Here is a 20,242-nt window from a genome sequence, read left to right as displayed (position 1 = left end):
TCCCAAGCCCCTTTGTACCTCAGATTTTTGAAAGGTTTCTCCATTTAAAAAGTAGTTTCCTCTACCAGAGTGCAAGACCATACACTTCCTGAAACTGTATTGCATGTCAGCACGGAGAAGTTGTCTCAGAGGGCCCATTTCTGTGCTGTAAAACTCCATGACACCATGTGGAAGGGAGAAAATCCATGCAGTCACATGATGAACATGGAAAGGCCACACGAGTATTCTGGATCAAAGCCAGGCGTGTGACAGAAGGCAGAAGCACTAACCGCTCTGCTACTGAATACAATTGCTATTTTTAATTTACAAAATTAAAACCTGTTCTACAGTACAAAATGTGCAAGACTGATGGAAACAACTAGTCAAGGACACACAGTTGAGTTCCATGTGGCCCTGGCAGGACTCAAACCACGATCAATATAAGCAGATCGCAGCAGTGAGCAGATTTTATCACGGACTTGTATCACCGCTGCCTCCATTTACTGTATTAGCACCAAAAAACTTGGCAAAAATATCTGACGATCCCTCAGAAAGTGGATGGCAGATCGGAATTTGACAGAACCACTTCCAAGGAAAGATTAAAGTTTAGCTTTATTTTTCACAGATACGTTGAAACATACAGTGAAATGTGTCTTTTGTGTCAAGTCATTTTAGCAATCGTGCCAAGCAGCACACAAGTGTGGCCGCACTTTTGGCACCAACGCAGCAATCCCACAATTTACTAACCCTAATCCATATGTTTTTGGGGAGACTTCTTCACTCAGAGTTTTGAGTGTGAAATGAGTTTCCAGCGCAAGTGGTGTGTGCAAGCTCGATTTCAACGTTTAAGGATATAGGTATGTTGCATCCGGAATTATTTCCAGGAAGCAGACGATCTCCTTCCACGGCATTCGGACGTATTGGGAAATCGCGTACTAGGGAAGTTACAGCAGTGGTTTGCCATTGCCTTCTGCCGGGTGAGTTGCTGTTGTTGTTTTTTTTTAAAAACACATCACCAGCTCTTAACAGGAGCTGGCTGGATTCGAGCTTGGGACCTCTTGCCCCAAAGTCCAGTGCTGATGCCAATACACCACCAGCTGGATAGGTACATGGATAGAAGGGGTATGAATGGCTATGGTCTGGGTGAAGGTCGAGGAAGTAGGCAGTTTAAATGGTTTGGCATAGACTAGATGGGCCAAACGGACAGTTTCTCTGCTATACTTTTCTATTTCTATGACTCTATGACTTTGGAATACGGGAGCAAACTGGAGCCCGTGGAATTAACCCACGTGGTCACAGGGAGGGTGCACAAACTGCTTAACGGACAGGGGCAGGAGCTGAACCCATCTTACAGCTGGGGCGGTAATAGTGTTATGCCAACCGTAGATGCAAGTAAAGATACAGTTGGCTGAAGGAGGGTGCAAGCAGATGGCTGAAGGTCAAATACTCACTGCAGTGGAGAGTCTGGAAGCCAGGGTCATTTCCAGATTGCCTTTGAGACCAAGCAGAGCTGGGACGAGAATGAACACCTCCGTCACCTCTTTGAAAACATTCCAGTGCTGCAAGGGAAAGAGAAGCTTGTGAGCATTTTGTTAACAGCGAAGAGTGACATTAGCTCAGCCTGGAGGCGATTCTGTAATCCCCCAGTAAACTTGGCAAGCATGAGCCTCAAGACTGAATTTTAAAAAGATTAAGAGATCAGCTTTATTCGACACATATACATCGAAACCTAGTGAAATATGCCGGAGAAGGTGCTGGGGCAGCCCCTAAGAGTCACCACACTTTCGGTGCCATTGTAGCACAACTTGTTCACCTTTGGAATGTGGGAGGAAACCCGAGCACCTGGAGGAAACCCACGTGGCCATGGGGAAAACAGACACCGGTGGGAACTGGACCCCGATCGGTGATTGCTGGCGCTGACCACAGAACTTCAAACGCTTACAGCACAGTACAGGCCCTTCAGCCCAAGATATTGTATCAAACTTTCAACCTACTCCACGATCAATCAAATTCTTCCCCCCACCCTCCATTTTTCCCAAACATCCAGGTGCCAAGCTTTCCATCACCCGCCGAATTACACTGGAGAGACTGGCCCAAAAATTCAACGTTCTTGCCGTTTCTCAGGGTGGGTTTGGTTTTAGCTGCAAATGAAATCCGAAGGACTCAGAAGACATCGAGGCAAGGATTCTGTAGACCCAATAGGGGGAGGAGGAAGAGGCAATGTAAGTACAGGAACCACCCCCCACTAGGTTTTATGCCAAAAAAGACCTGAGAGACAATGCCAAGGATGGAAGCTGCCACAGGAAGTAATTAAGGTACAGTCGCACTGAATAGGAAGCACTTGATAGGTACATGGAATAAGAAAATGAGCAATTCCATGAATATCCAAACCCATGCAATTTAAACACTAACCCTGTAACTAATTTCCAGTGGCAGCATGCACTCAGTGGCCACTTTACTAGACACAGGAGGGGAACCTGGCGTGGTCTCCTGCTGCCGTAGCCCAGCCCCGTCAGGGTTTTCTCTGCTGCACAGCACCCTCGTAACGCATGGTTATTTGGGTTACCGTCAGCTTGAACCAGTCTGGTCAGTCCCCTCTGACCTCTCTCACTAACGAGGCATTTTCACCCACAGAACTGCCGCTCTGGATGTTTTTTTGTTCTCTGCTCCATTCTCTAAATTCCAGAGCAGGGTTTCCCGATCTAGTGTACATTGACCCCTTGCTTAACGGTATCAGTCTGTGGCATATCCTGTTCTACTGTTGTGCATGAAAATCCCAGCAATTCAGCAGTTTCTGAGATACCCCCTTCTGACACCGACAGTTATTCCACGGCCAAGATCACTTAGGTACATTTCTTCCCCGTCAGAGCTCTGGTCTGAACAACAACTGAACTTTTTGACCTTGCTTTATGCATTGAGTTGCTGCCACATGATTGGCTGATTTAGATACTTGCATTCATAAGCAGGTGTCCCTAATAAAGTGGCCACCAAATGTAATAATCATCAGAAATGCTGCAGGTGCTGGAAATCCAGAACAACACACACAAAATGCTGGAGGAAGTCAGCAGGGCAGGCAGCATCTACCATTGAGTATAATGCCTGAACGGGTAACGCTGCCTTCGCCCAGCTTGGAGGATCTGGTTGGATCCTGACCTCCAGTGTTTCCTGTGCGGAGTTTGCACGCTCCCTCTGTGGGTCACGAGCTCCAGTTTCCTCCCTCCTCCCAGAAACATGCCAGTTGGTCGGTAGGTTAATTGACCACTCTAGAGAAAAGCAACTTCTGGGTTTCAGTAGATTGAAAATGGACGTGTGTTCAAACACCGTGCTTGTAACCACAAGAGCTTCCTCGGATGCTGGAAATTTGAGCAACACACACACAAACTACTGGAGGAACCCAGGGCAGGGAGGACTTATGGTTGGGAATAAACAGACAACGCTTCAAGCCACAAGTAAGTTTTTATACCTGTGTACACATATAAAAGACCTGGGCAAGGAAGTGGAGGGTGGCTAATAAGTTTGCAGAAGGCAGGAATTTCTTTAGCCAGAGGGTGGTGAATCTTTGGAATTCACTGCCACATGCAACTGTGGAGGCCAGGTCATTGGGCTTATTCAAAGCAGAGATTGCTGTTTTCCTGATTAGTAAGGGTATCAAAGGCAGGAGAACGGGATTGAGAGAGACAATAAATCCGCCATGATCAAACGGCGGAGCAGACAAGATGGGCTGAATGGATGACTCCTATCCCTATGTCTTATGGTTTAATAGCCTTATGGGCCGAGATCCTTCATCAGGATTGGAGCTGACCAGCCCGATTCTGAAGTAGGGTTTCGATCCGAAATGTCAACTGCCTTTTCGCCTCCATAGCTGCTGCCTGACCTGTTGAGATCCCCCAGCATTTTGAGTGTGCTACCTTGCAGTGGAAAACTCGCCTTGCAGAGATAGCCACTCTAGTTAAAGGGTAAACTCGAATTCAATTACTCTGACAGCTGTTTAGAAAGGTCCGTACAAGGCAGACAAGTGCATCTCATTTCATACTGCTGGCAATAAATCAAGCACGGCTGGGGAAGTTGAGTGCCGCAGATTTTTCAGTAACGTCACCACGGGGAAAGACTAGATGGGTGTTTCAAGAGTCACTCACTTGCACACATGCCCACAGGGACTGCCACTGACAACTATGGGACAGTCCACTTAAGGGCACCTGCAGTTGATAGCCTGATAAAAGCTGTCCTACATAAAACAATAGGCCGATACGTGTCTGGTGTTTAAACTCTCAACAGTCACACAGCCCACAGTATTTGAGATCCTATCAGAACAGGTTTAGCCGATTTAGTTCCAGGACGCCAACTGTTCTACAGAAAAACCTCGGCTCATCAATACAAACTTCATAAAAATCCAAAAAAATTTCCTTCAATGGGTGTTTGCTGGCAGTAACACTTTGTACCTTACCCTCCCACAAGGCAGAACTCGCCATTCGGCCCACTGAATCAATGCCATCATTCTATCATGGTTTATTTTTCCTTTCAACCCCATTCCCTTGCCTTCTCCCCCTAACCTTTAACATCCTTACTAATCAAGAACCTATCAACTTCTGCTTTAAATATACCCAATGACTTGGTCTCCACAACCATCTTTGGCAATGAATTCAATAAATTAACCACTCTCTGGCCAAAGAAAATGCCTCCTCGCCTCCATTCTAAATGGGCATCCCTCTCTTCTGACACTGTCCCCTCTGGTCCTAGACTCGTCCACTATAGGAACCATCTGCTCCAGGTCCACCATATCTAGGCCTTTCAACATTCAATGGGTTTCAACGAGATCCCTCTTTATTCTTCTAAACACCAGTGAATGCAGGCCCAGAGCCTTCTGAACCATTTTGATATGAGCCAATTCAACGGAATTACTTTGAACGACTTGAAGTTTTAGTGCAAAAAGAATGCTAGAAAATTTATAAAGGTAAGCAGTTGGAAGAACTCAGATCAGGCAGCCTAGGTTAAACCCGTTGGGAATAGATCCTGCAGACAGTCGCTCTTTTATATATACGGATACAGCAAACCCTCCAACCCAAAGGGTCCGCACTACCCGATTACACCCGTGTGACCCATTAACCTACGAACCCTAACCTGCATGTCTTCAGAATGTGGGAGAAAACTGGAGCTTCCGGAGGAATCCCACGTGGCTACGGAGAGAACGCACAAACCCCTGACAGTGGTGGGAAATGAAGTCGGGTTGCTGGTGCTGTAATAGTGTGATGCTAACCCCTACACTACTGTGATACCCAGTTATAGAGCACTACAGTGTAGAAACAGGCCCTTTGGCCCATCTAGTTCATGCTGACCAGTTTTTCTGCCAATTCCCATCTACCTACACCCTTGTGATGTATGAGGGAAAGGATCACATGTCCCATCAATGTTGAACAAACAACAGAAGAGTACCGCAAGAGTGCAGGCCCCAAACATGAGATTCTGCAGATGCCGGAAATCCAGAGCAACACAGATAAACTCCGGGATCTTGTGCACTCCCCCTCCACAGATGCTGTTTGACCTGCTGAGTTCCTCCAGAACTTTCTGTGCACAATGAAGGGTCTCACCCAGAAACACTGACAGCTCATTTCTTTCTATAGATGCTGCCTGACTTGCTGAGTTCCTCCAGCATTAAGTGGAAGTTTTACATTACAAGCCCTTCAACTTGTGCTAACCTTTTACCCTACTCCAAGATCAATCTAACCCTTCCTCCTACCTAGCCCTCAATTTTGCTTTCATCCACTAACTTCTGTTCAGGTGTCTTGCCGTTCAACGTGGGTGATCTTGTCTCTCCACGAATTATCCAAGACCCTCTAAATGTAACATATCTGCCTCTACCGTAACCCCTGATAGAATGTTTCAACCCCCCACCAGTAAATAATCTACTTCTGGCATCCCCACTATCTTTTCCTCTGATCACCTTCAAATTATGCCCTCTTGTATTAGCCATTCTTACCCTGGGGAAAAAGGCATTAACTGCCCTCTCAATCCATGCCTCTTACCATCTTGTACGTCTCTATCAAGTCACCTCTCATCCTCCAACAATTCAAAAAGAAATGTCTTAGCTCGCTCAAGCTTTCCTCATAAAGACACACTCTCTAATCCAGGCAGCATCCTGGTGAATCTCCTCTGCACCCTCTCTAATCCAGGCAGAGTCCCGGTGAATCTCCTCTGCACCCTCTCTAATCCAGGCAGCATCCTGGTGAATCTCCTCTGCACCCTCTCTAATCCAGGCAGCATCCTGGTGAATCTCCTCTGCACCCTCTCTAATCCAGGCAGCATCCTGGTGAATCTCCTCTGCACCCTCTCTAATCCAGGCAGCATCCTGGTGAATCTCCTCTGCACCCTCTCTAATCCAGGCAGCATCCTTATGAATCTCCTCTGCACTCTCTCTAATCCAGGCAGCATCCTGGTGAATCTCCTCTGCACCCTCTCTAATCCAGGCAGCATCCTTGTGAATCTCTTCTGCACCCTCTCTAATCCAGGCAGCATCCTGGTGAATCTCCTCTGCACCCTCTCTAATCCAGGCAACATCCTGGTGAATCTCCTCCACACCCTCTCTAATCCAGGCAGAGTCCCGGTGAATCTCCTCTGCACCCTCTCTAATCCAGGCAGCATCCTGGTGAATCTCCTCTGCACCCTCTCTAATCCAGGCAGCATCCTGGTGAATCTCCTCTGCACCCTCTCTAATCCAGGCAGCATCCTGGTGAATCTCCTCTGCACCCTCTCTAATCCAGGCAGCATCCTGGTGAATCTCCTCTGCACCCTCTCTAATCCAGGCAGCATCCTGGTGAATCTCCTCTGCACCCTCTCTAATCCAGGCAGCATCCTGGTGAATCTCCTCCGCACCCTCTCTAATCCAGGCAGCATCCTGGTGAATCTCCTCTGCACCCTCTCTAATCCAGGCAGCATCCTGGTGAATCTCCTCCGCACCCTCTCTAATCCAGGCAGCATCCTGGTGAATCTCCTCCGCACCCTCTCTAATCCAGGCAGCATCCTGGTGAATCTCCTCCGCACCCTCTCTAATCCAGGCAGCATCCTGGTGAATCTCCTCCGCACCCTCTCTAATCCAGGCAGCATCCTGGTGAATCTCCTCTGCACCCTCTCTAAAGCCTCCACATCTTTCCTATAATGAGACGAGCAGAACTGAACACAATTCTCCAAATGCGGTCTAAACAGGGTTTTACAGAGATGCAAATTTACCTCACAGCTCTTGAGCTCAATTTACTGATTTACGAAGGCCATACACTCCAAGCGTTCTTGACCATCCTAGCAAAATACACAACTTTGAGGGATCTACAGACATGGACACCAAGATCCCTCTGTTCCTCAACACCATTAAGAATTCTGTCATTAACCTTGTACTCTCTCTTCAAGTTTGACCTCCCAAAGTATATCAACTTGATGGGAGGACATCAGGGATACTCTGCTCTTTCCGTGATAGAACTACTAGAACATACTCCATGACCAGTTAGAAGCAGAAAGGGATCTCTACTTAAAGTCTCATCTACAAGGTGGCAGCTGTAAAATGCACAGACTTGTACAGTGAAGCCAGAATTTTGGGTCCTCATCTCTTCTTCCGAAATAGCAAGATGCCATTCGGCCTGTCGGCTCTGTGCTAGTTCACTGCACCACAAATTTATCCCCCCCCCACCATGTCTCATTTTCCCCATATTCCCACCAGCTTCCCTCAGACTCCAGAGGTAACCTAGAGCAAACAATTAACCTCCTAATTGGTACATCTTTGGGATGCAGGATGCTCCGGTTCCTTTCCGTGTGGACACAGGGAAAACATGCAAACCACACATACAGAGAGGAGCGCGCAGGATTGAACCGGGATCCACTGGATCTGTGGGGCAGCTGCCCAGCTCACTGTGCCACCGTGCACTGCACAACGGACGGGCACCACTGTATGAAGACACACTGGAGGAACTAACAGGCGGTACGGTAACGCAGCAGCTGGCGTAACGCGATTACAGCACCAGCGACCTGGGTTCAATTCCACTGCAGTCTGTACAGATCCAAACACTGTGTGGGTTTCTTCCGGGTGCTTCAGCTCCCCACATTCCAAAACTGTGAAGGTTTGTAGGTTAATTGGTCGCATGGGCGTAATTGGGCAGTGTCGGCTCATTAGACCGCAAGGGCATGTTACTGTGATACATCTTGAAACATATACTTTAAAAAATAAAGAACTCCACAGCTCAGGCAGCATCTGTGAAGCGGTGTGGAAACGGACAGTGTTTGATTTGGATCAGGACCCTTCATTGGAACCACACTATGAGAGTAGTTAATTCAGCTCGACTACGACGTAGGGCGATACACGAGCAGTCCGGTGCTCTGAGCTCACCATTACTGGACAAGGAGATGTAGGGTGCAGCCACCCTGCACAGGGTTGTATCTCTCACCACGCCAGACCAAATCAGGTAGGAGCCGAACAGCGGTTCCTCAGCACAACAACAGCTGGTGTTTCACTCATCACTTGCTCGTAACACAACACCAAATGTCACGAGGTTCTCCCACCCAGAAGGTGTGTCCTGGTGGCGGCGGGAGAGGGGCCGGGCTGAGGGTCTGAAGAAGCAGCGTGCTAATAAATCTCACAGGACACCACCATCCTCTGCCTTTCTGACCCCAAAACTCTAAAACAGCAGCTCCCATCCTGAGGTCTACGGATCACTCTGTTAGTGGTACAAGGAACCCCTGCTCCAACGCTAAGCACTCAAATTACACACAAAATCAGAAATCCTTTGTAAGCTGCATCTGTCTGGTTTGATGCAGCATTGTCTCACAGCACACGAAAACTACAGCGAACTGTCCGGTCAGGAGAAACTGTCATCGTGTGTAGTGTACCGACACTGTTGGACTTGCACGTGTCCAGGACCAAGAGAAATCATTGCAGTCACTACCCACCCAGCAAATCACCTTTTACAAAAGCACCTTGCTGGGAAGTAAAATGAGAAAATATGCAGATGCTCGAAAATCAAAGAGACACACACACGTGGGACCTATAGTAAGGTGGAGCATATTAATGGACACTGGATACCCCCCTAGTTTTCTTATATGAGAACACACACACACACAAACAAAATGCTGGAGGAACTCAGCAAGTCAGGCAACAATATGGAAATGAACAAACAGTCGACAGTTCAGGCCAAGACCCTTCAAGAGGACTTCTAGAAAATACTATAGGCTATCAGAAATAAAAAATAAAATCCTGCCATCTCAAAAGCTTCATCCCCCAGGCAGTGAATCTGATCAACTATTCTAGTTAGCCCCACCCACCTCTATTAACCCTATATTACACAATATTTTCATAGATGTTTCCGCATCATCAACAGTAAGGGACTGTTTCCTTGTTAAAATTAACAATATCAATACCAACAAGAGATGATTACCCAGTCACTGCACTGCAGCATAAACACTTTAAACCACTTCTCATAATCCTGTTTATATTGTAAATACATGCTGATATTTATGCATTTTATTCCATATCCACACTTTAACCTCTAACTTTATATTTATATAATTCTTTACTGTTTCTTAAGATTGTCACAGCCGGAGGTGGTAGTGGTACCTGTTAAATGCTCTCAAAGACGTGTCTCAAATACCCTCTGACAACCAAGTCCAACTCCTGGCCTTCACCTATAACTAAGATACTAGCCCAGCAGAACAGTTTCTTCTAACAGAAGGGGCAAAGGCGGGTTACTGGCACCTTAAAACCAGTCACTTTGGGCAGATGGGGCTCATCAGCTGAGGTTGGCAGCTCACCTAGAAGGAAAACTCTGATCTTCATACTTCCGCTGCCTTGTGGGTATACCCACTCACGGGGAAGGTGTAAAGTCAGGAGGAAAATCTGGAGCAGGAGTCCCTACGGCAGTCCAACGTTGAGTCCGATGCTGACGGGGCAGCTCTTGCAACGCTGCTGGTGCCAAACTGTATTGGCCTCTGCCGTTCCTCTGGGCTCATCAGCTACGTGGAGAGGGGGAGCCTGCTACACGGGCGACAGCTTGCTCTCCATACCATACCGCCCTGGCTCAAGTACTGGTCTGCATATCACACAGACAGCTGGGACGCAACATGCATGGTCGACACTGCCCAACGGAGGGCCTCAAGATTGTTGAATGTTACGCCAACACAACAAATTCCTAATATATACGGTGAATAAAGTCGATCCTTGATTGCTCAAGGGCTGAATGGCCTACTTCGCTCCTCTTGTACTATTCCATATCCAGCATCACACCTCACCCAAATCCTCCTTAAACGTAAAGGGAATTCCCCCTTCCATCCTGTCACACACCGAATCACCAACTCCTACCACCCTTTCAATGGAACATCACCCGCCTTCTCATTCTTCCACCTGTTATTTTAACTAATCAGCAGAAATAAAAAAAGAGAAGAATTCCTAACTGCAGGGTGAAAAAGTAAACAAATACCATGACATGGAGAGTTGTGGAGCAAGAAGTACCTGAGAGAGAAGAAATATAGAAAGTGCAGATAGTAACAGAAAAGGAGGTGATAATTAACAAGTCACACACAAGAGATTTTGTAGATGCTGAAAATACTTAACTAACATACGCTGTGCAGAGTGCTGACCTTCCTTTTGCCCTGTGATTAAAATGCAATGTTATTATTCACTTAGTGGCCACTTTATTAGGTACACCTGCACACAATCTCTAATCAGCCAATCACATGGCACCAATCCATAAAGGCATGCAAACATGGTCAAGAGTTTCAGACTGAACATCAGAATGGAGAAGAAATGTGATCTAAGTGACCTTGACCGTGGAATGATTGTTGGTGCCAGACAGAGTGTTTGAGTATCTCAGAAACTGCTGATCTCCTGGGATTTTCATACAAGTGGTCTCAAGAGTTTACAGAGGATGGTAGGGGGAAAAATCCAACGAGCAGCAGTTCTGTGGGCAAAAGCACCTTGTTAACGAGGGAGGCCAGAGGAGAATGGCCAGACTGGTTCAAGCTGACAGAAACCCAAATAACTATGCGTTAGAACAGTGGCATCTCTGTGTGCACAACATGCCAAACCTTGAAGTGGATGGGCTAAACAGAAGACCATGAACATACACTCAGTGGCCACTTTATTAGGTACATCCTTTAACCAAGTGGTGATAATTTACCAAACTGAAAGCAAGCCACAACTTAAAATTACACTAAGGAAGAGGAGGTGCCTGTAGGATTCTTGCCCTCGCCTCAGCAAAATTAACTAATCACGAATTTTTGGATTGTGCACAAGACTCTGCTAAATCCTCCTACTACATTTCAATGGCTTTCTCAAACTATTTCTTGTCTGAGTTTGGAAAAAATTAGAAGCACTATTTTTGACTCATCAATTAAATTTGAAGAAACTTGGAGACCGTTTATTCGACATTTTCATATGAATTAATTTGGCCTTCTCCAGACCTTTCTGCTTATTCATGTTCAGGTATGGAGTTCCGGAGTTCTTTGACACTATCTTATACTTGTAAACTGTTATTATTGCCTATGTTAGTTTAGTTTAGTGTTTTATTTTTTTTTAATATATTTTTTTTTCTCACATATTTTTTAATATTTTTTTTTCTTTTTTAATGGTTATTTGTTTTTTTTTTCATATAATCATGTGGACTTGATTAAGGTATTTTCTTTTGTTGATGTTTAGTAGGATATTATTATCTTATTATCAATGTGATTTCAAGTCTATTGTATTTATAATTTACTTATTACTATGTTATTTTTTTTGTGTATATGTGAAAATCAATAAAAAGATTGAAAAAGAAAGAAAGAAAGACTCTGCAGATGAATTGTATCTTTAAGGAGTAACACTTATTCTGAGCAGTGTACAAAACCTTGAAGTCTACCTCATTAATTTGCTTTTTTTCCACTGCTCATATTTCTAATATTTCTTAGTGTAACAGTCAGTATTTTTATTACATCGCACTGCTGCCGTTAAACAAAAGTCACAACGTACGTCAGTGATAATAAACCTGCTTCTGAGTTTTGCAGGTCTGTGCTGATGGTGCAGTGGTATTAGCACAGTCTGCAACATCAACGAGGAATTGAGTTCTCCACAGGGCCACAACCCAAAGGTGCAAGTCTTCGGAAAAAAAAACAACTTTAAAAAAGTGTTATTCATTGAGTTACATTCCAGCCATGCTGCCCAGCAATTTCTCGATACAACCCACGGGACAATTTACAATGACCAATTAACCTACCAACCTGGTATGACTGGACTGTAGGAAGAAACTCGCGCAGTCACAGGGAGAACGTATAACCTTCTTACAGGCAGCAGTGGGAATTGAACCTGGGTTGTTGGTGTTGTAAAGTATTGTGCTAACAATTACGCAGCCATGCTGCCCAATTTTGCTGAATAAAATCAGGGGGAGAAAAGAAACAAGTAATGCAGTAAATCAAAGATAAAATTTGAGTAGAATCGTTGAGCCAGCAGGCAGCATCTGAGGAGAGAGCAGCGACATTAAGGGCAGAGATGTAGCAGGGGAAATTCTTGTGCAAACTGTTATCAGCTTTAATTCCTCAAACACCCAAAATCTGATACCTCTTGCTGTTCTGATGAAAGATCAGCGCACCAGCAAACACAAGGCTTGCAAGTCCGTAAGTACCTCCAACAGGAAAGAGAAATAAGATTAACTTCCAACTGCAATAAGATAAGGTGGTCAGCCTCATGAGTATGTACCGTATGTCAAATGAGGATAGGTTCAGTGAGCCGCAGCTTTTCTTTTTGGAGAGGAGGAGGAGGACGAGAGGAGACTTGGTAGAAGTGTATAAGAGAAGAGGCACTGATGGAGTGGCCAGCAGAGACTTTTTAATGGCTAATACAAGGGGAGCCAGGGGTAGTGATAGAGGCAGGTACATTCTGGACATTTCAGACTCTCTGACAGACACGTGGATGAAAGAAGAATGGAGGGAAGAGTTAGATTTATCTTGTTATTCAGTCATTAAGTCGAGTCCGACTCTTCTTGATCTATTGGTCCAGAGGGTCCACAAGGTTTTCATGGCAAAATATGGATTTCCACTGCAAGGCCTTTCTTCTGCACAGATTCTGCTGCTGCCCAGGTCGGGTCCCAGCTGGGTTTTGAACTCAGGGCCATCTGCCTTGAAGTCCGGTGCTGATGCCACTACACTACCAGCCGGATCTTGGAGTAGGTTAAATTGTCAGCACAACATCTGATCACCTCACTACAGGGAGGTTGTGGATACAATAGAGAGTGCAGAGGAGATTTACAAGGCTGTTGCCTGGATCAGAGAACATGCCTTTTGAGAACAGGTTCAGTGAACTTGGCCTTTTCTCCTTGTAGTGATGGAGGATGAGAGGTGACCTGATTGAGGTGTACGAGATGATGACAGGTAGTGATCATGTGGATAGGCAGAGGCTTTTTCCCAGGGCTGAAATGGCTAACACGAGGGGGCGTAGCTTTAAGGTGCTTGGAAGGAGGTACATTTTTCACACAGAGAGTGGTGGGTGCGTGGGATGCATGGCCAGTGATGGTGGTAGAGGCAGGAACAATAGGGTCTTTTAAGAGATTATTAGATAGGTACATGGAGTTTAAAAAAAGAGGGTTACATGGTAGGGAAATTCTAGGCAGTTTCTAGATTAGGTTACACAGTCACACACCATTGTGGGCTGATGTGCTGTAGATTTCTATGTTCTAACATTATGGGCATGAGTCTGTATGGAGCTGTACTGCTCTGTGTTCTAAAGAGAGGGACAGCGGGAGAGTGAGAGAGCAAAAAATGCTACCAGTATTTGCTTCCCATGTGTCATTTCCACTGTGTACACAATACATCCGTTCCATACATCCAGTACAGCTGGTGCGGCTGAAAAAGGCGACACCAGGAAATCGGTGTCTGTTCTAAAAAGTACAAGGCCTTTGATATCTGTCACTCAAACCCAGGCCACGTTCCACTGCAGAATCAGCTGGAATGTTTGAATCCGGTCTAATTTCCCCACTGTCTTCTGCCCGTGGGGGAAGCCAATTCCTGTCGTTTCTGCTGCCTATGGTCCACAGAGCATCTGAGCTTCACAGGAAGCTACGCCAGCAAACTGCAGACGTGTCAGAAGCCACACATCCGTGCAAACGTACAACATACAAATTGTCATAAGCACCACTTTATGCTTTTGTCAATTTCTACACATCGGTAATCCAGCATCTTAATAAATTTAAGAGATCACCTTTTCCTTTTCAGGCTAAGTGCAGATGTGAAATATTTTTTTTTACAACTGATAAGTGCCCTGTAAATCAAGTTGCCGACAAATTATCATCACCTACATGGGAAGGCTTAACAACATCCCCGACGTTCACCATGGCCAAATCTGCACCGACAAGAAATAAAGATGGTCCACCTACATGAATGGCCTGTGTTATCGTTCACCCTGAGTAGCTGCATAACAGAGGACTCTGAGCTACTGGCTGTTCTCAAGGACACAGAGACGGACATCAAGTGCTGCTGGAAGATAATTAAGTCGGTGAAGGCCGTGCTTTGGTCAGCCTGCGCACTGAGCCGTCTGTGAAGGAACGCAGCTCACTGGCACGTTCCAGGCTGCAGGAGATCATGCCGGGGCACTGAAGCTTGATGCAGCCACCAAGAAGTCTAGGTGGGGGAGGACCACAGTACAGGGTTCTTCTGCGACTGGAGAGGCTGGGTGAGAAAGCCCCTGAACAATTGCGGTAGTATACAACCCCCTCACTGGGGCCATGAGTGGCAACAGCTCTATTGGTGTGTAGCAGGGGTCCATGGACCCCTTGGTTAATGGTAGGGGTCATGGCATAAAGAGATGGGAACCTCAAGTATGCAGGAATGTAACAGAACAGGACTAAACGCATTGACTGTGAATAGAAAGAATGAAAAGGTATTGCATTGTTTATTCTTGCATTTTAAAAAATTATACTTTTGATGTATAAAAATATAATAAGTCACCTATTATTTCAAACACCAGCTCCTTGTGGCCTTTCAGTTTGCACTACAAGACACTGGAGATAGTAGTGAAGGGAGAAAACCATGATAGTTTATTTACTGAGATTTAACCCTAATGTGGACTAGTGGATAAGGCATCGGTCTAGTGATCTGAAGATAGAGTGTTTGTGTCCTTGAGCAAGGCACTTAACAACACATTGCTCTGCGATGACACCGGTGCCAAGCTGCATGGGTCCTAGTGCCCTTCTCTTGGCCAACATCGGTGGCGTGGAGAGGGGAAGGCCTGCAGTTTGGGCAACTGCCGGTCTCCCATACAACCCTGCCCAGGCCTGTGCCCTGGAAACCTTCCAAGGCGCAAATCCATGGTCTCACGAGACTAACGGAACTCTAACCTAATCACAATGACTAATTAACCTACCAACTGGTAGGTCTTTGGACTGTGGGAGGAAACTGGAATACCAGGAGCAAACCCAAGTGCCGTCACAGTGAGAACTCCTTCCAGGCAGTGCCAGGAATTGAACCCGGGTCGCCGGTACTGTAAAACGCAGTGCTGACCACTACTCTACCTTACTGCCCCACAATCACATTAGCTCATGCTTGTGCATGGAAATCTCAACTCAGAGCTCGCTTATAACCCTGTCCCTCATTCCCACCGATTGTTTGCACTGGACTGGTCCTTTTCTACAAGTCTGAGATAATTTTCCACTATTCAATTTTAAAATAACAAATAATCATTGCACCTCACTGTGCCGTACTGACACGATGGGCGGGAGAGGAAAGGGAGAGAAGAGAAAAAAGCAGAAAGCAAATAGGTTTTAATCAGAGTGGAGCTCTGTTACTGGCCACAGAGTAAGACTGCTTGTTTATGATAGATGACAAGACACCTAGCTGGAGGGGGTTCAAAGTACAGGCTCAGAATGATTGGGAGAGTGGGGGAGGGTGTAATTCATTGGTGCTTTGAAGAGTCGATTCATTTGGTGCATTGACTGTATGAAAAATGATCGTAGAGGGTGGGTATCCAAAGCACGAGGGAGACAAAATCTGATTTTAAAATTAGTGGTGACGGATTCAGATTTTCTCTGCACACCAACGGAAGTGCTACAATCAGAAAGAGCTCCCTGGAGATCGCAATGCTTACCCGGACAAGCAAAATTTGCTCCTGTTTACCATCTCATGTGAAAATGGGCATCTCAAAGTACTGCGCTACCTCAGGACTGCATGAGAGAATGCAGATGCAGGTCATATAGAACTGGTTAGACCACACTTTGTTTCATAGCAACCTTCGCAACAACTCCAGGTGCTTCTCCACCACAAAAAAGACATCTTTCTTAGGGTACTCGTTCTCTTAGACCGGAAAAACCAATGGGGGGGGAGGGCTGGTGCATTCAAAGCCCAAGGGTCCAGATCAGTTCTACAAGATTGACTTGAGAAATGTAAGGATTAACATTATGAAGAGAGGTTGATGACTCTAGCCCTGTATTTAAAATTTTGAAGAATGGGGGAGGGGGGGGAATCCCATTGAAGCCTATCAAATATGGAAAGGCCTAGGGGTGGAGTGGATGTGGAGAGGATATTCCTACATTGGGGGAGTCTAAGTCAGAGGGCACAGCCTCAGAATAGAAGAATGTGCCTTTACAACAAAGATGAGGAGGAATTTGTTTACCACAATGTGGTGAAATGGTGGAATTCATTGCCAAAGATGGCTGTGGAGGTTAAATCTATGAATGCATTTAAAGCAGAGGTCGATAAGTTCTTGATTAGTCAGGGCAAGGGTTACAGGAAGAAGGAACAGGAATGGGGTTGCGAGGGGAAATAAATCAGCCATGATAGAACGGCAAAGCAGACTCAATGGGCCAAATGGCCTCAATTACTCCTTGATCTTATGTGTCTACTTTCCCATTTAACACCAGTTCCTTACACATTAACCTCACTGTTGTAGCCTGTGATTTCCAGCCTTGAACCTTCTATTCTCACACTCTCTCCCTAGTCATTCTCAACACCATTCACAAGAATGATAGCAGGAAAGAAAGGGTTAATGCATGAGGGGCATTTGATGGGCTTGTACTCATTGGAGTTCAGAAAAATGGGGGAAGGAGGGGAAATCTCATTGAAACCTAGTGAATACTAAAAGGCCTAGGTAGAATGGACATGCAAAGGATTCCGATCGTGGGTGAGTTTAGGACCAGAGGGCACAGCTTCAGGATAGAAGGAAGAGGAGGAATCTCTTTATCCAGAGGGTAATAAAACTTCACTGCCACAGATGGTTAGTCATCGGATATAAAGTGGAGGTTGATGGGTCCTTGCTTAGTAAGGGTGTCAAAGTTTACCAGGAAAAGACAGGCGAATGGGGTTGAGAGTGATAATAAGTGATTCATGATTGAACGGTGGTGCAGACCCGATGGGCCTAATAGCCTAATTCTGGCCCAATGTCTTGTGAGACAGGCTGTCTAATCCAGAAAGGATTCCAGTAAATCAACTCTGCATCCTCAAAACTTCCACATCCTTCCTATAATGAGACAACCAGAAATGAACACAATACTCCAAGTGTGGTCTAACCAGAGCTTTACATTTATGTGATCTGCATCTGGATTCTCTAGTACTACCAACACAGTACTAAGGTGGTGGAGTACTTCCAACACTCATTTTCACATGACATATTAAGTTGAACAAGCAAACTTTTTTTTCCTCTCTTGAGGAAGCACTGCATTCCCAGTGTCACAGACAGAACATGGATCTGATCAAGGTTCGTTCCTAGAGGAGCACTCCCCTAAAAAGAAATTCTTCATTAATCTAGCTTCCCTAGGGATGTCACAAATGACCTGATGGGTTTGCTTATAAAACCACATGCAAAAAATGATGCATTAACTCTAAGGAGGCTACAAGGTACCATATGTCCAAATACTTTCCTTCCTGACTTTCTCCAGGTCTGAAAACACCACTGACGTTGAGTAGATCCTCTAATGCTTTGAACAGTACAGTAGAGGAGTTGGTCCTTTGGCCCACAACGTTGTGCTGATCCAATTATGTTAATATTTGAATATATCATTGCAATAACTCAGATTAATTTGTACCTCCCTTAATCGCAGGACTCTGCAGAGAGTGGTGCGGACAGCCCAGCACATCTGTAGCTGTGAACTTCCCATGATTTAGGACATTTAAAAGGGCAGGTGCGTAAAAAGGGCCCATAGGATCATTGGGGACCCAAGTCATCCCAACCACAATCTATTCCAGCTGCTATCATCCGGGAAGCGGTACCGCAGCATAAAAGCCAGGACCAAAGGGGTCCGGGACAGCTTCTTCCAGCAGGCCATCAGACTGACGAACTCACACTGATGTGAGTGCACTCCATATTACATTGACTATTCCATTTATTATAAATTACTATGATTGCACATGGCACATTTAGATGGAGACATAATGTAAAGATTTCTATTCTTCATGTATGTGAAGAATGTTAGAAATAAAGTCAATTCAATTCACACGTACATCGAAACGTACAATGAAATGTGTGGTTTGCGTCAATAAACACAACCCAAGGAATGTCGCCACACATTCTGCGCCAACACAGCATGACCACAAAGATCAGCAGAACAAAAGCACTGGAACAAAACAGCACAAGCCCCTTTGCTCTCTCTCAGCCCCCACACAAACAGAATTTATTGTGTCTACATTCAGATTTATTTATCACATGTACATCGACAGAGTGGAGATACGTCTCTACCAAAGGAGGTGTTGGGCGCTCCTTCCCTCCACTAGCTTGTCAGTTACCCTTCGGCAAGGTGTAGCACCTGCTGAGCCTTACCCCCCCCCCCCCCCGATCATTCACGTGAAGCCATGGGAACAGGTGGGGGACAGTCGTATGAGCAGCTGGTGGAGATCACAAGTCCTGGTTATATAACCACTGATGCCCGGCTGTGTTGATGACAGCTGTGGTCACCTGTCTTGTAAAGTCACAGCCTAGGAGGCGGCAATGGCAAATCACTTTTGTAGAAAAACTTGTCCAGGAACAATCATGGAAGGACCATAATCACCTATGTCACATGACACGGCACGTAACAATCGAACATCAAAACATACAGTCAAAAGCGCTAACATCCAACACAACTCGAGGGTGTGCTGGGTGTCGTCCACACATTCCATCACCAACATAGCACGCTCACAATGCTTCGCAGCCTCAACAAAATGAAGACGTACAAGACCATCAGATGTAGGAGCAGAATTAGGCCATTCATCCCATCAACTGTGTTCTCCCAGATTCTCCTGCAGCCCACCTACACACAGAAAGTATTTTTTCTCTAGTTCTTCCCTAACCAAATGAGAACCTGTCAACTTCTGCCTTACATACACTCAATAAATACAGAATCACCAGCCCATGGCAGAAGAAATTCCTCATTTCGGTTTGAAAGGGACAGCCGTTAAAACAAGTTTAGATTACAAGATCATAAGATTTAGGAGCAGACTTAGGCCATCTGGGTCATCAAGTCTGCTCCACCATTTCATCATGGCTAATTTATTAGCTTTCTCAACCCTATTCTCCTATATCCACATGGTAACCTTTGATTCCCTGACTAATCAAGAATCTGCCTTAAGTATATCCAATAACTTGGCCTCCGCTGCCACTTGTGGCAATGAATTCCAGAGACTCACCACACTGGCTGAAGAAATACTTTCTCGTTTCTGTACTAAATAAACAACCCTCTATTTTGAGGCTGTGCCCTCCGGTCCCAGACTCCCCCGCCATAGGAAACATGCTCTCCACATCCACTCTATCTTGGCCTTTCAATATCCGAGAGGTTTCACTGAGGTCACTTGCCATTCTTCCAGGCTTGTGCAAGTACAGGGCCAGAGCCAAACGCTCCTCATATTAAACCTTTCATTCCTGGAATCTGGGATTTTCGTGAAACTCCTCTAGGTCCTCTCCACTGCCAGCCGGCTCATTTTAGATAATGAGCTCAAAACTGCTCAGAATACTCCCAGTGCGCTCTGACCAACGCCTCGAAGCTTCAGCATTACATCCTTGCGTTTATATTCTATTCTGCTCGAGATAAATACTAACACTGCATTTGCCTTCCCACCACCAACTCAACCTGCAAGTTAACCTTTAGGGAATCCTGCACGCGGACTCCCAGACCCTCTGATTTTTATTAAACTCTCTCCCCGTTTAGAAAACATGAATGGCTGGAACAATGCAAAGAGAAGCAGATTGTTTCCAGCTGAGAATTTCACCAGGAGGCATGAAGAGTTACGTGTTTGCCTCGCCTGCAATGATCATACTTTTAGCTAGAATTGTTTCCCCCAAAAGAGGGCAAGGTAAAGATTTAAAGAT

General features: G+C 45.6%; 1 protein-coding gene across 3 annotated transcripts in view; it reads right to left on the bottom strand.

Moving 5' to 3' along the window:
* LOC132381016 (solute carrier family 41 member 1-like) overlaps window positions 1-20,242 on the bottom strand; it is a 70,438-nt gene that overhangs the window by 37,003 nt on the left and 13,193 nt on the right. For all 3 annotated transcript variants that reach the window (XM_059950102.1, XM_059950101.1, XM_059950100.1), the window contains exon 3: window positions 1,431-1,538. In XM_059950102.1, the coding sequence (XP_059806085.1) occupies window positions 1,431-1,538 (108 nt within the window). The remainder of the gene's footprint in view (window positions 1-1,430; window positions 1,539-20,242) is intronic.

The sequence above is a fragment of the Hypanus sabinus genome, chromosome 25 (genome assembly GCF_030144855.1).
Source record: "Hypanus sabinus isolate sHypSab1 chromosome 25, sHypSab1.hap1, whole genome shotgun sequence".
NCBI lineage: Eukaryota > Metazoa > Chordata > Chondrichthyes > Myliobatiformes > Dasyatidae > Hypanus > Hypanus sabinus.
This window is presented reverse-complemented; position numbering and strand designations above follow the sequence as displayed.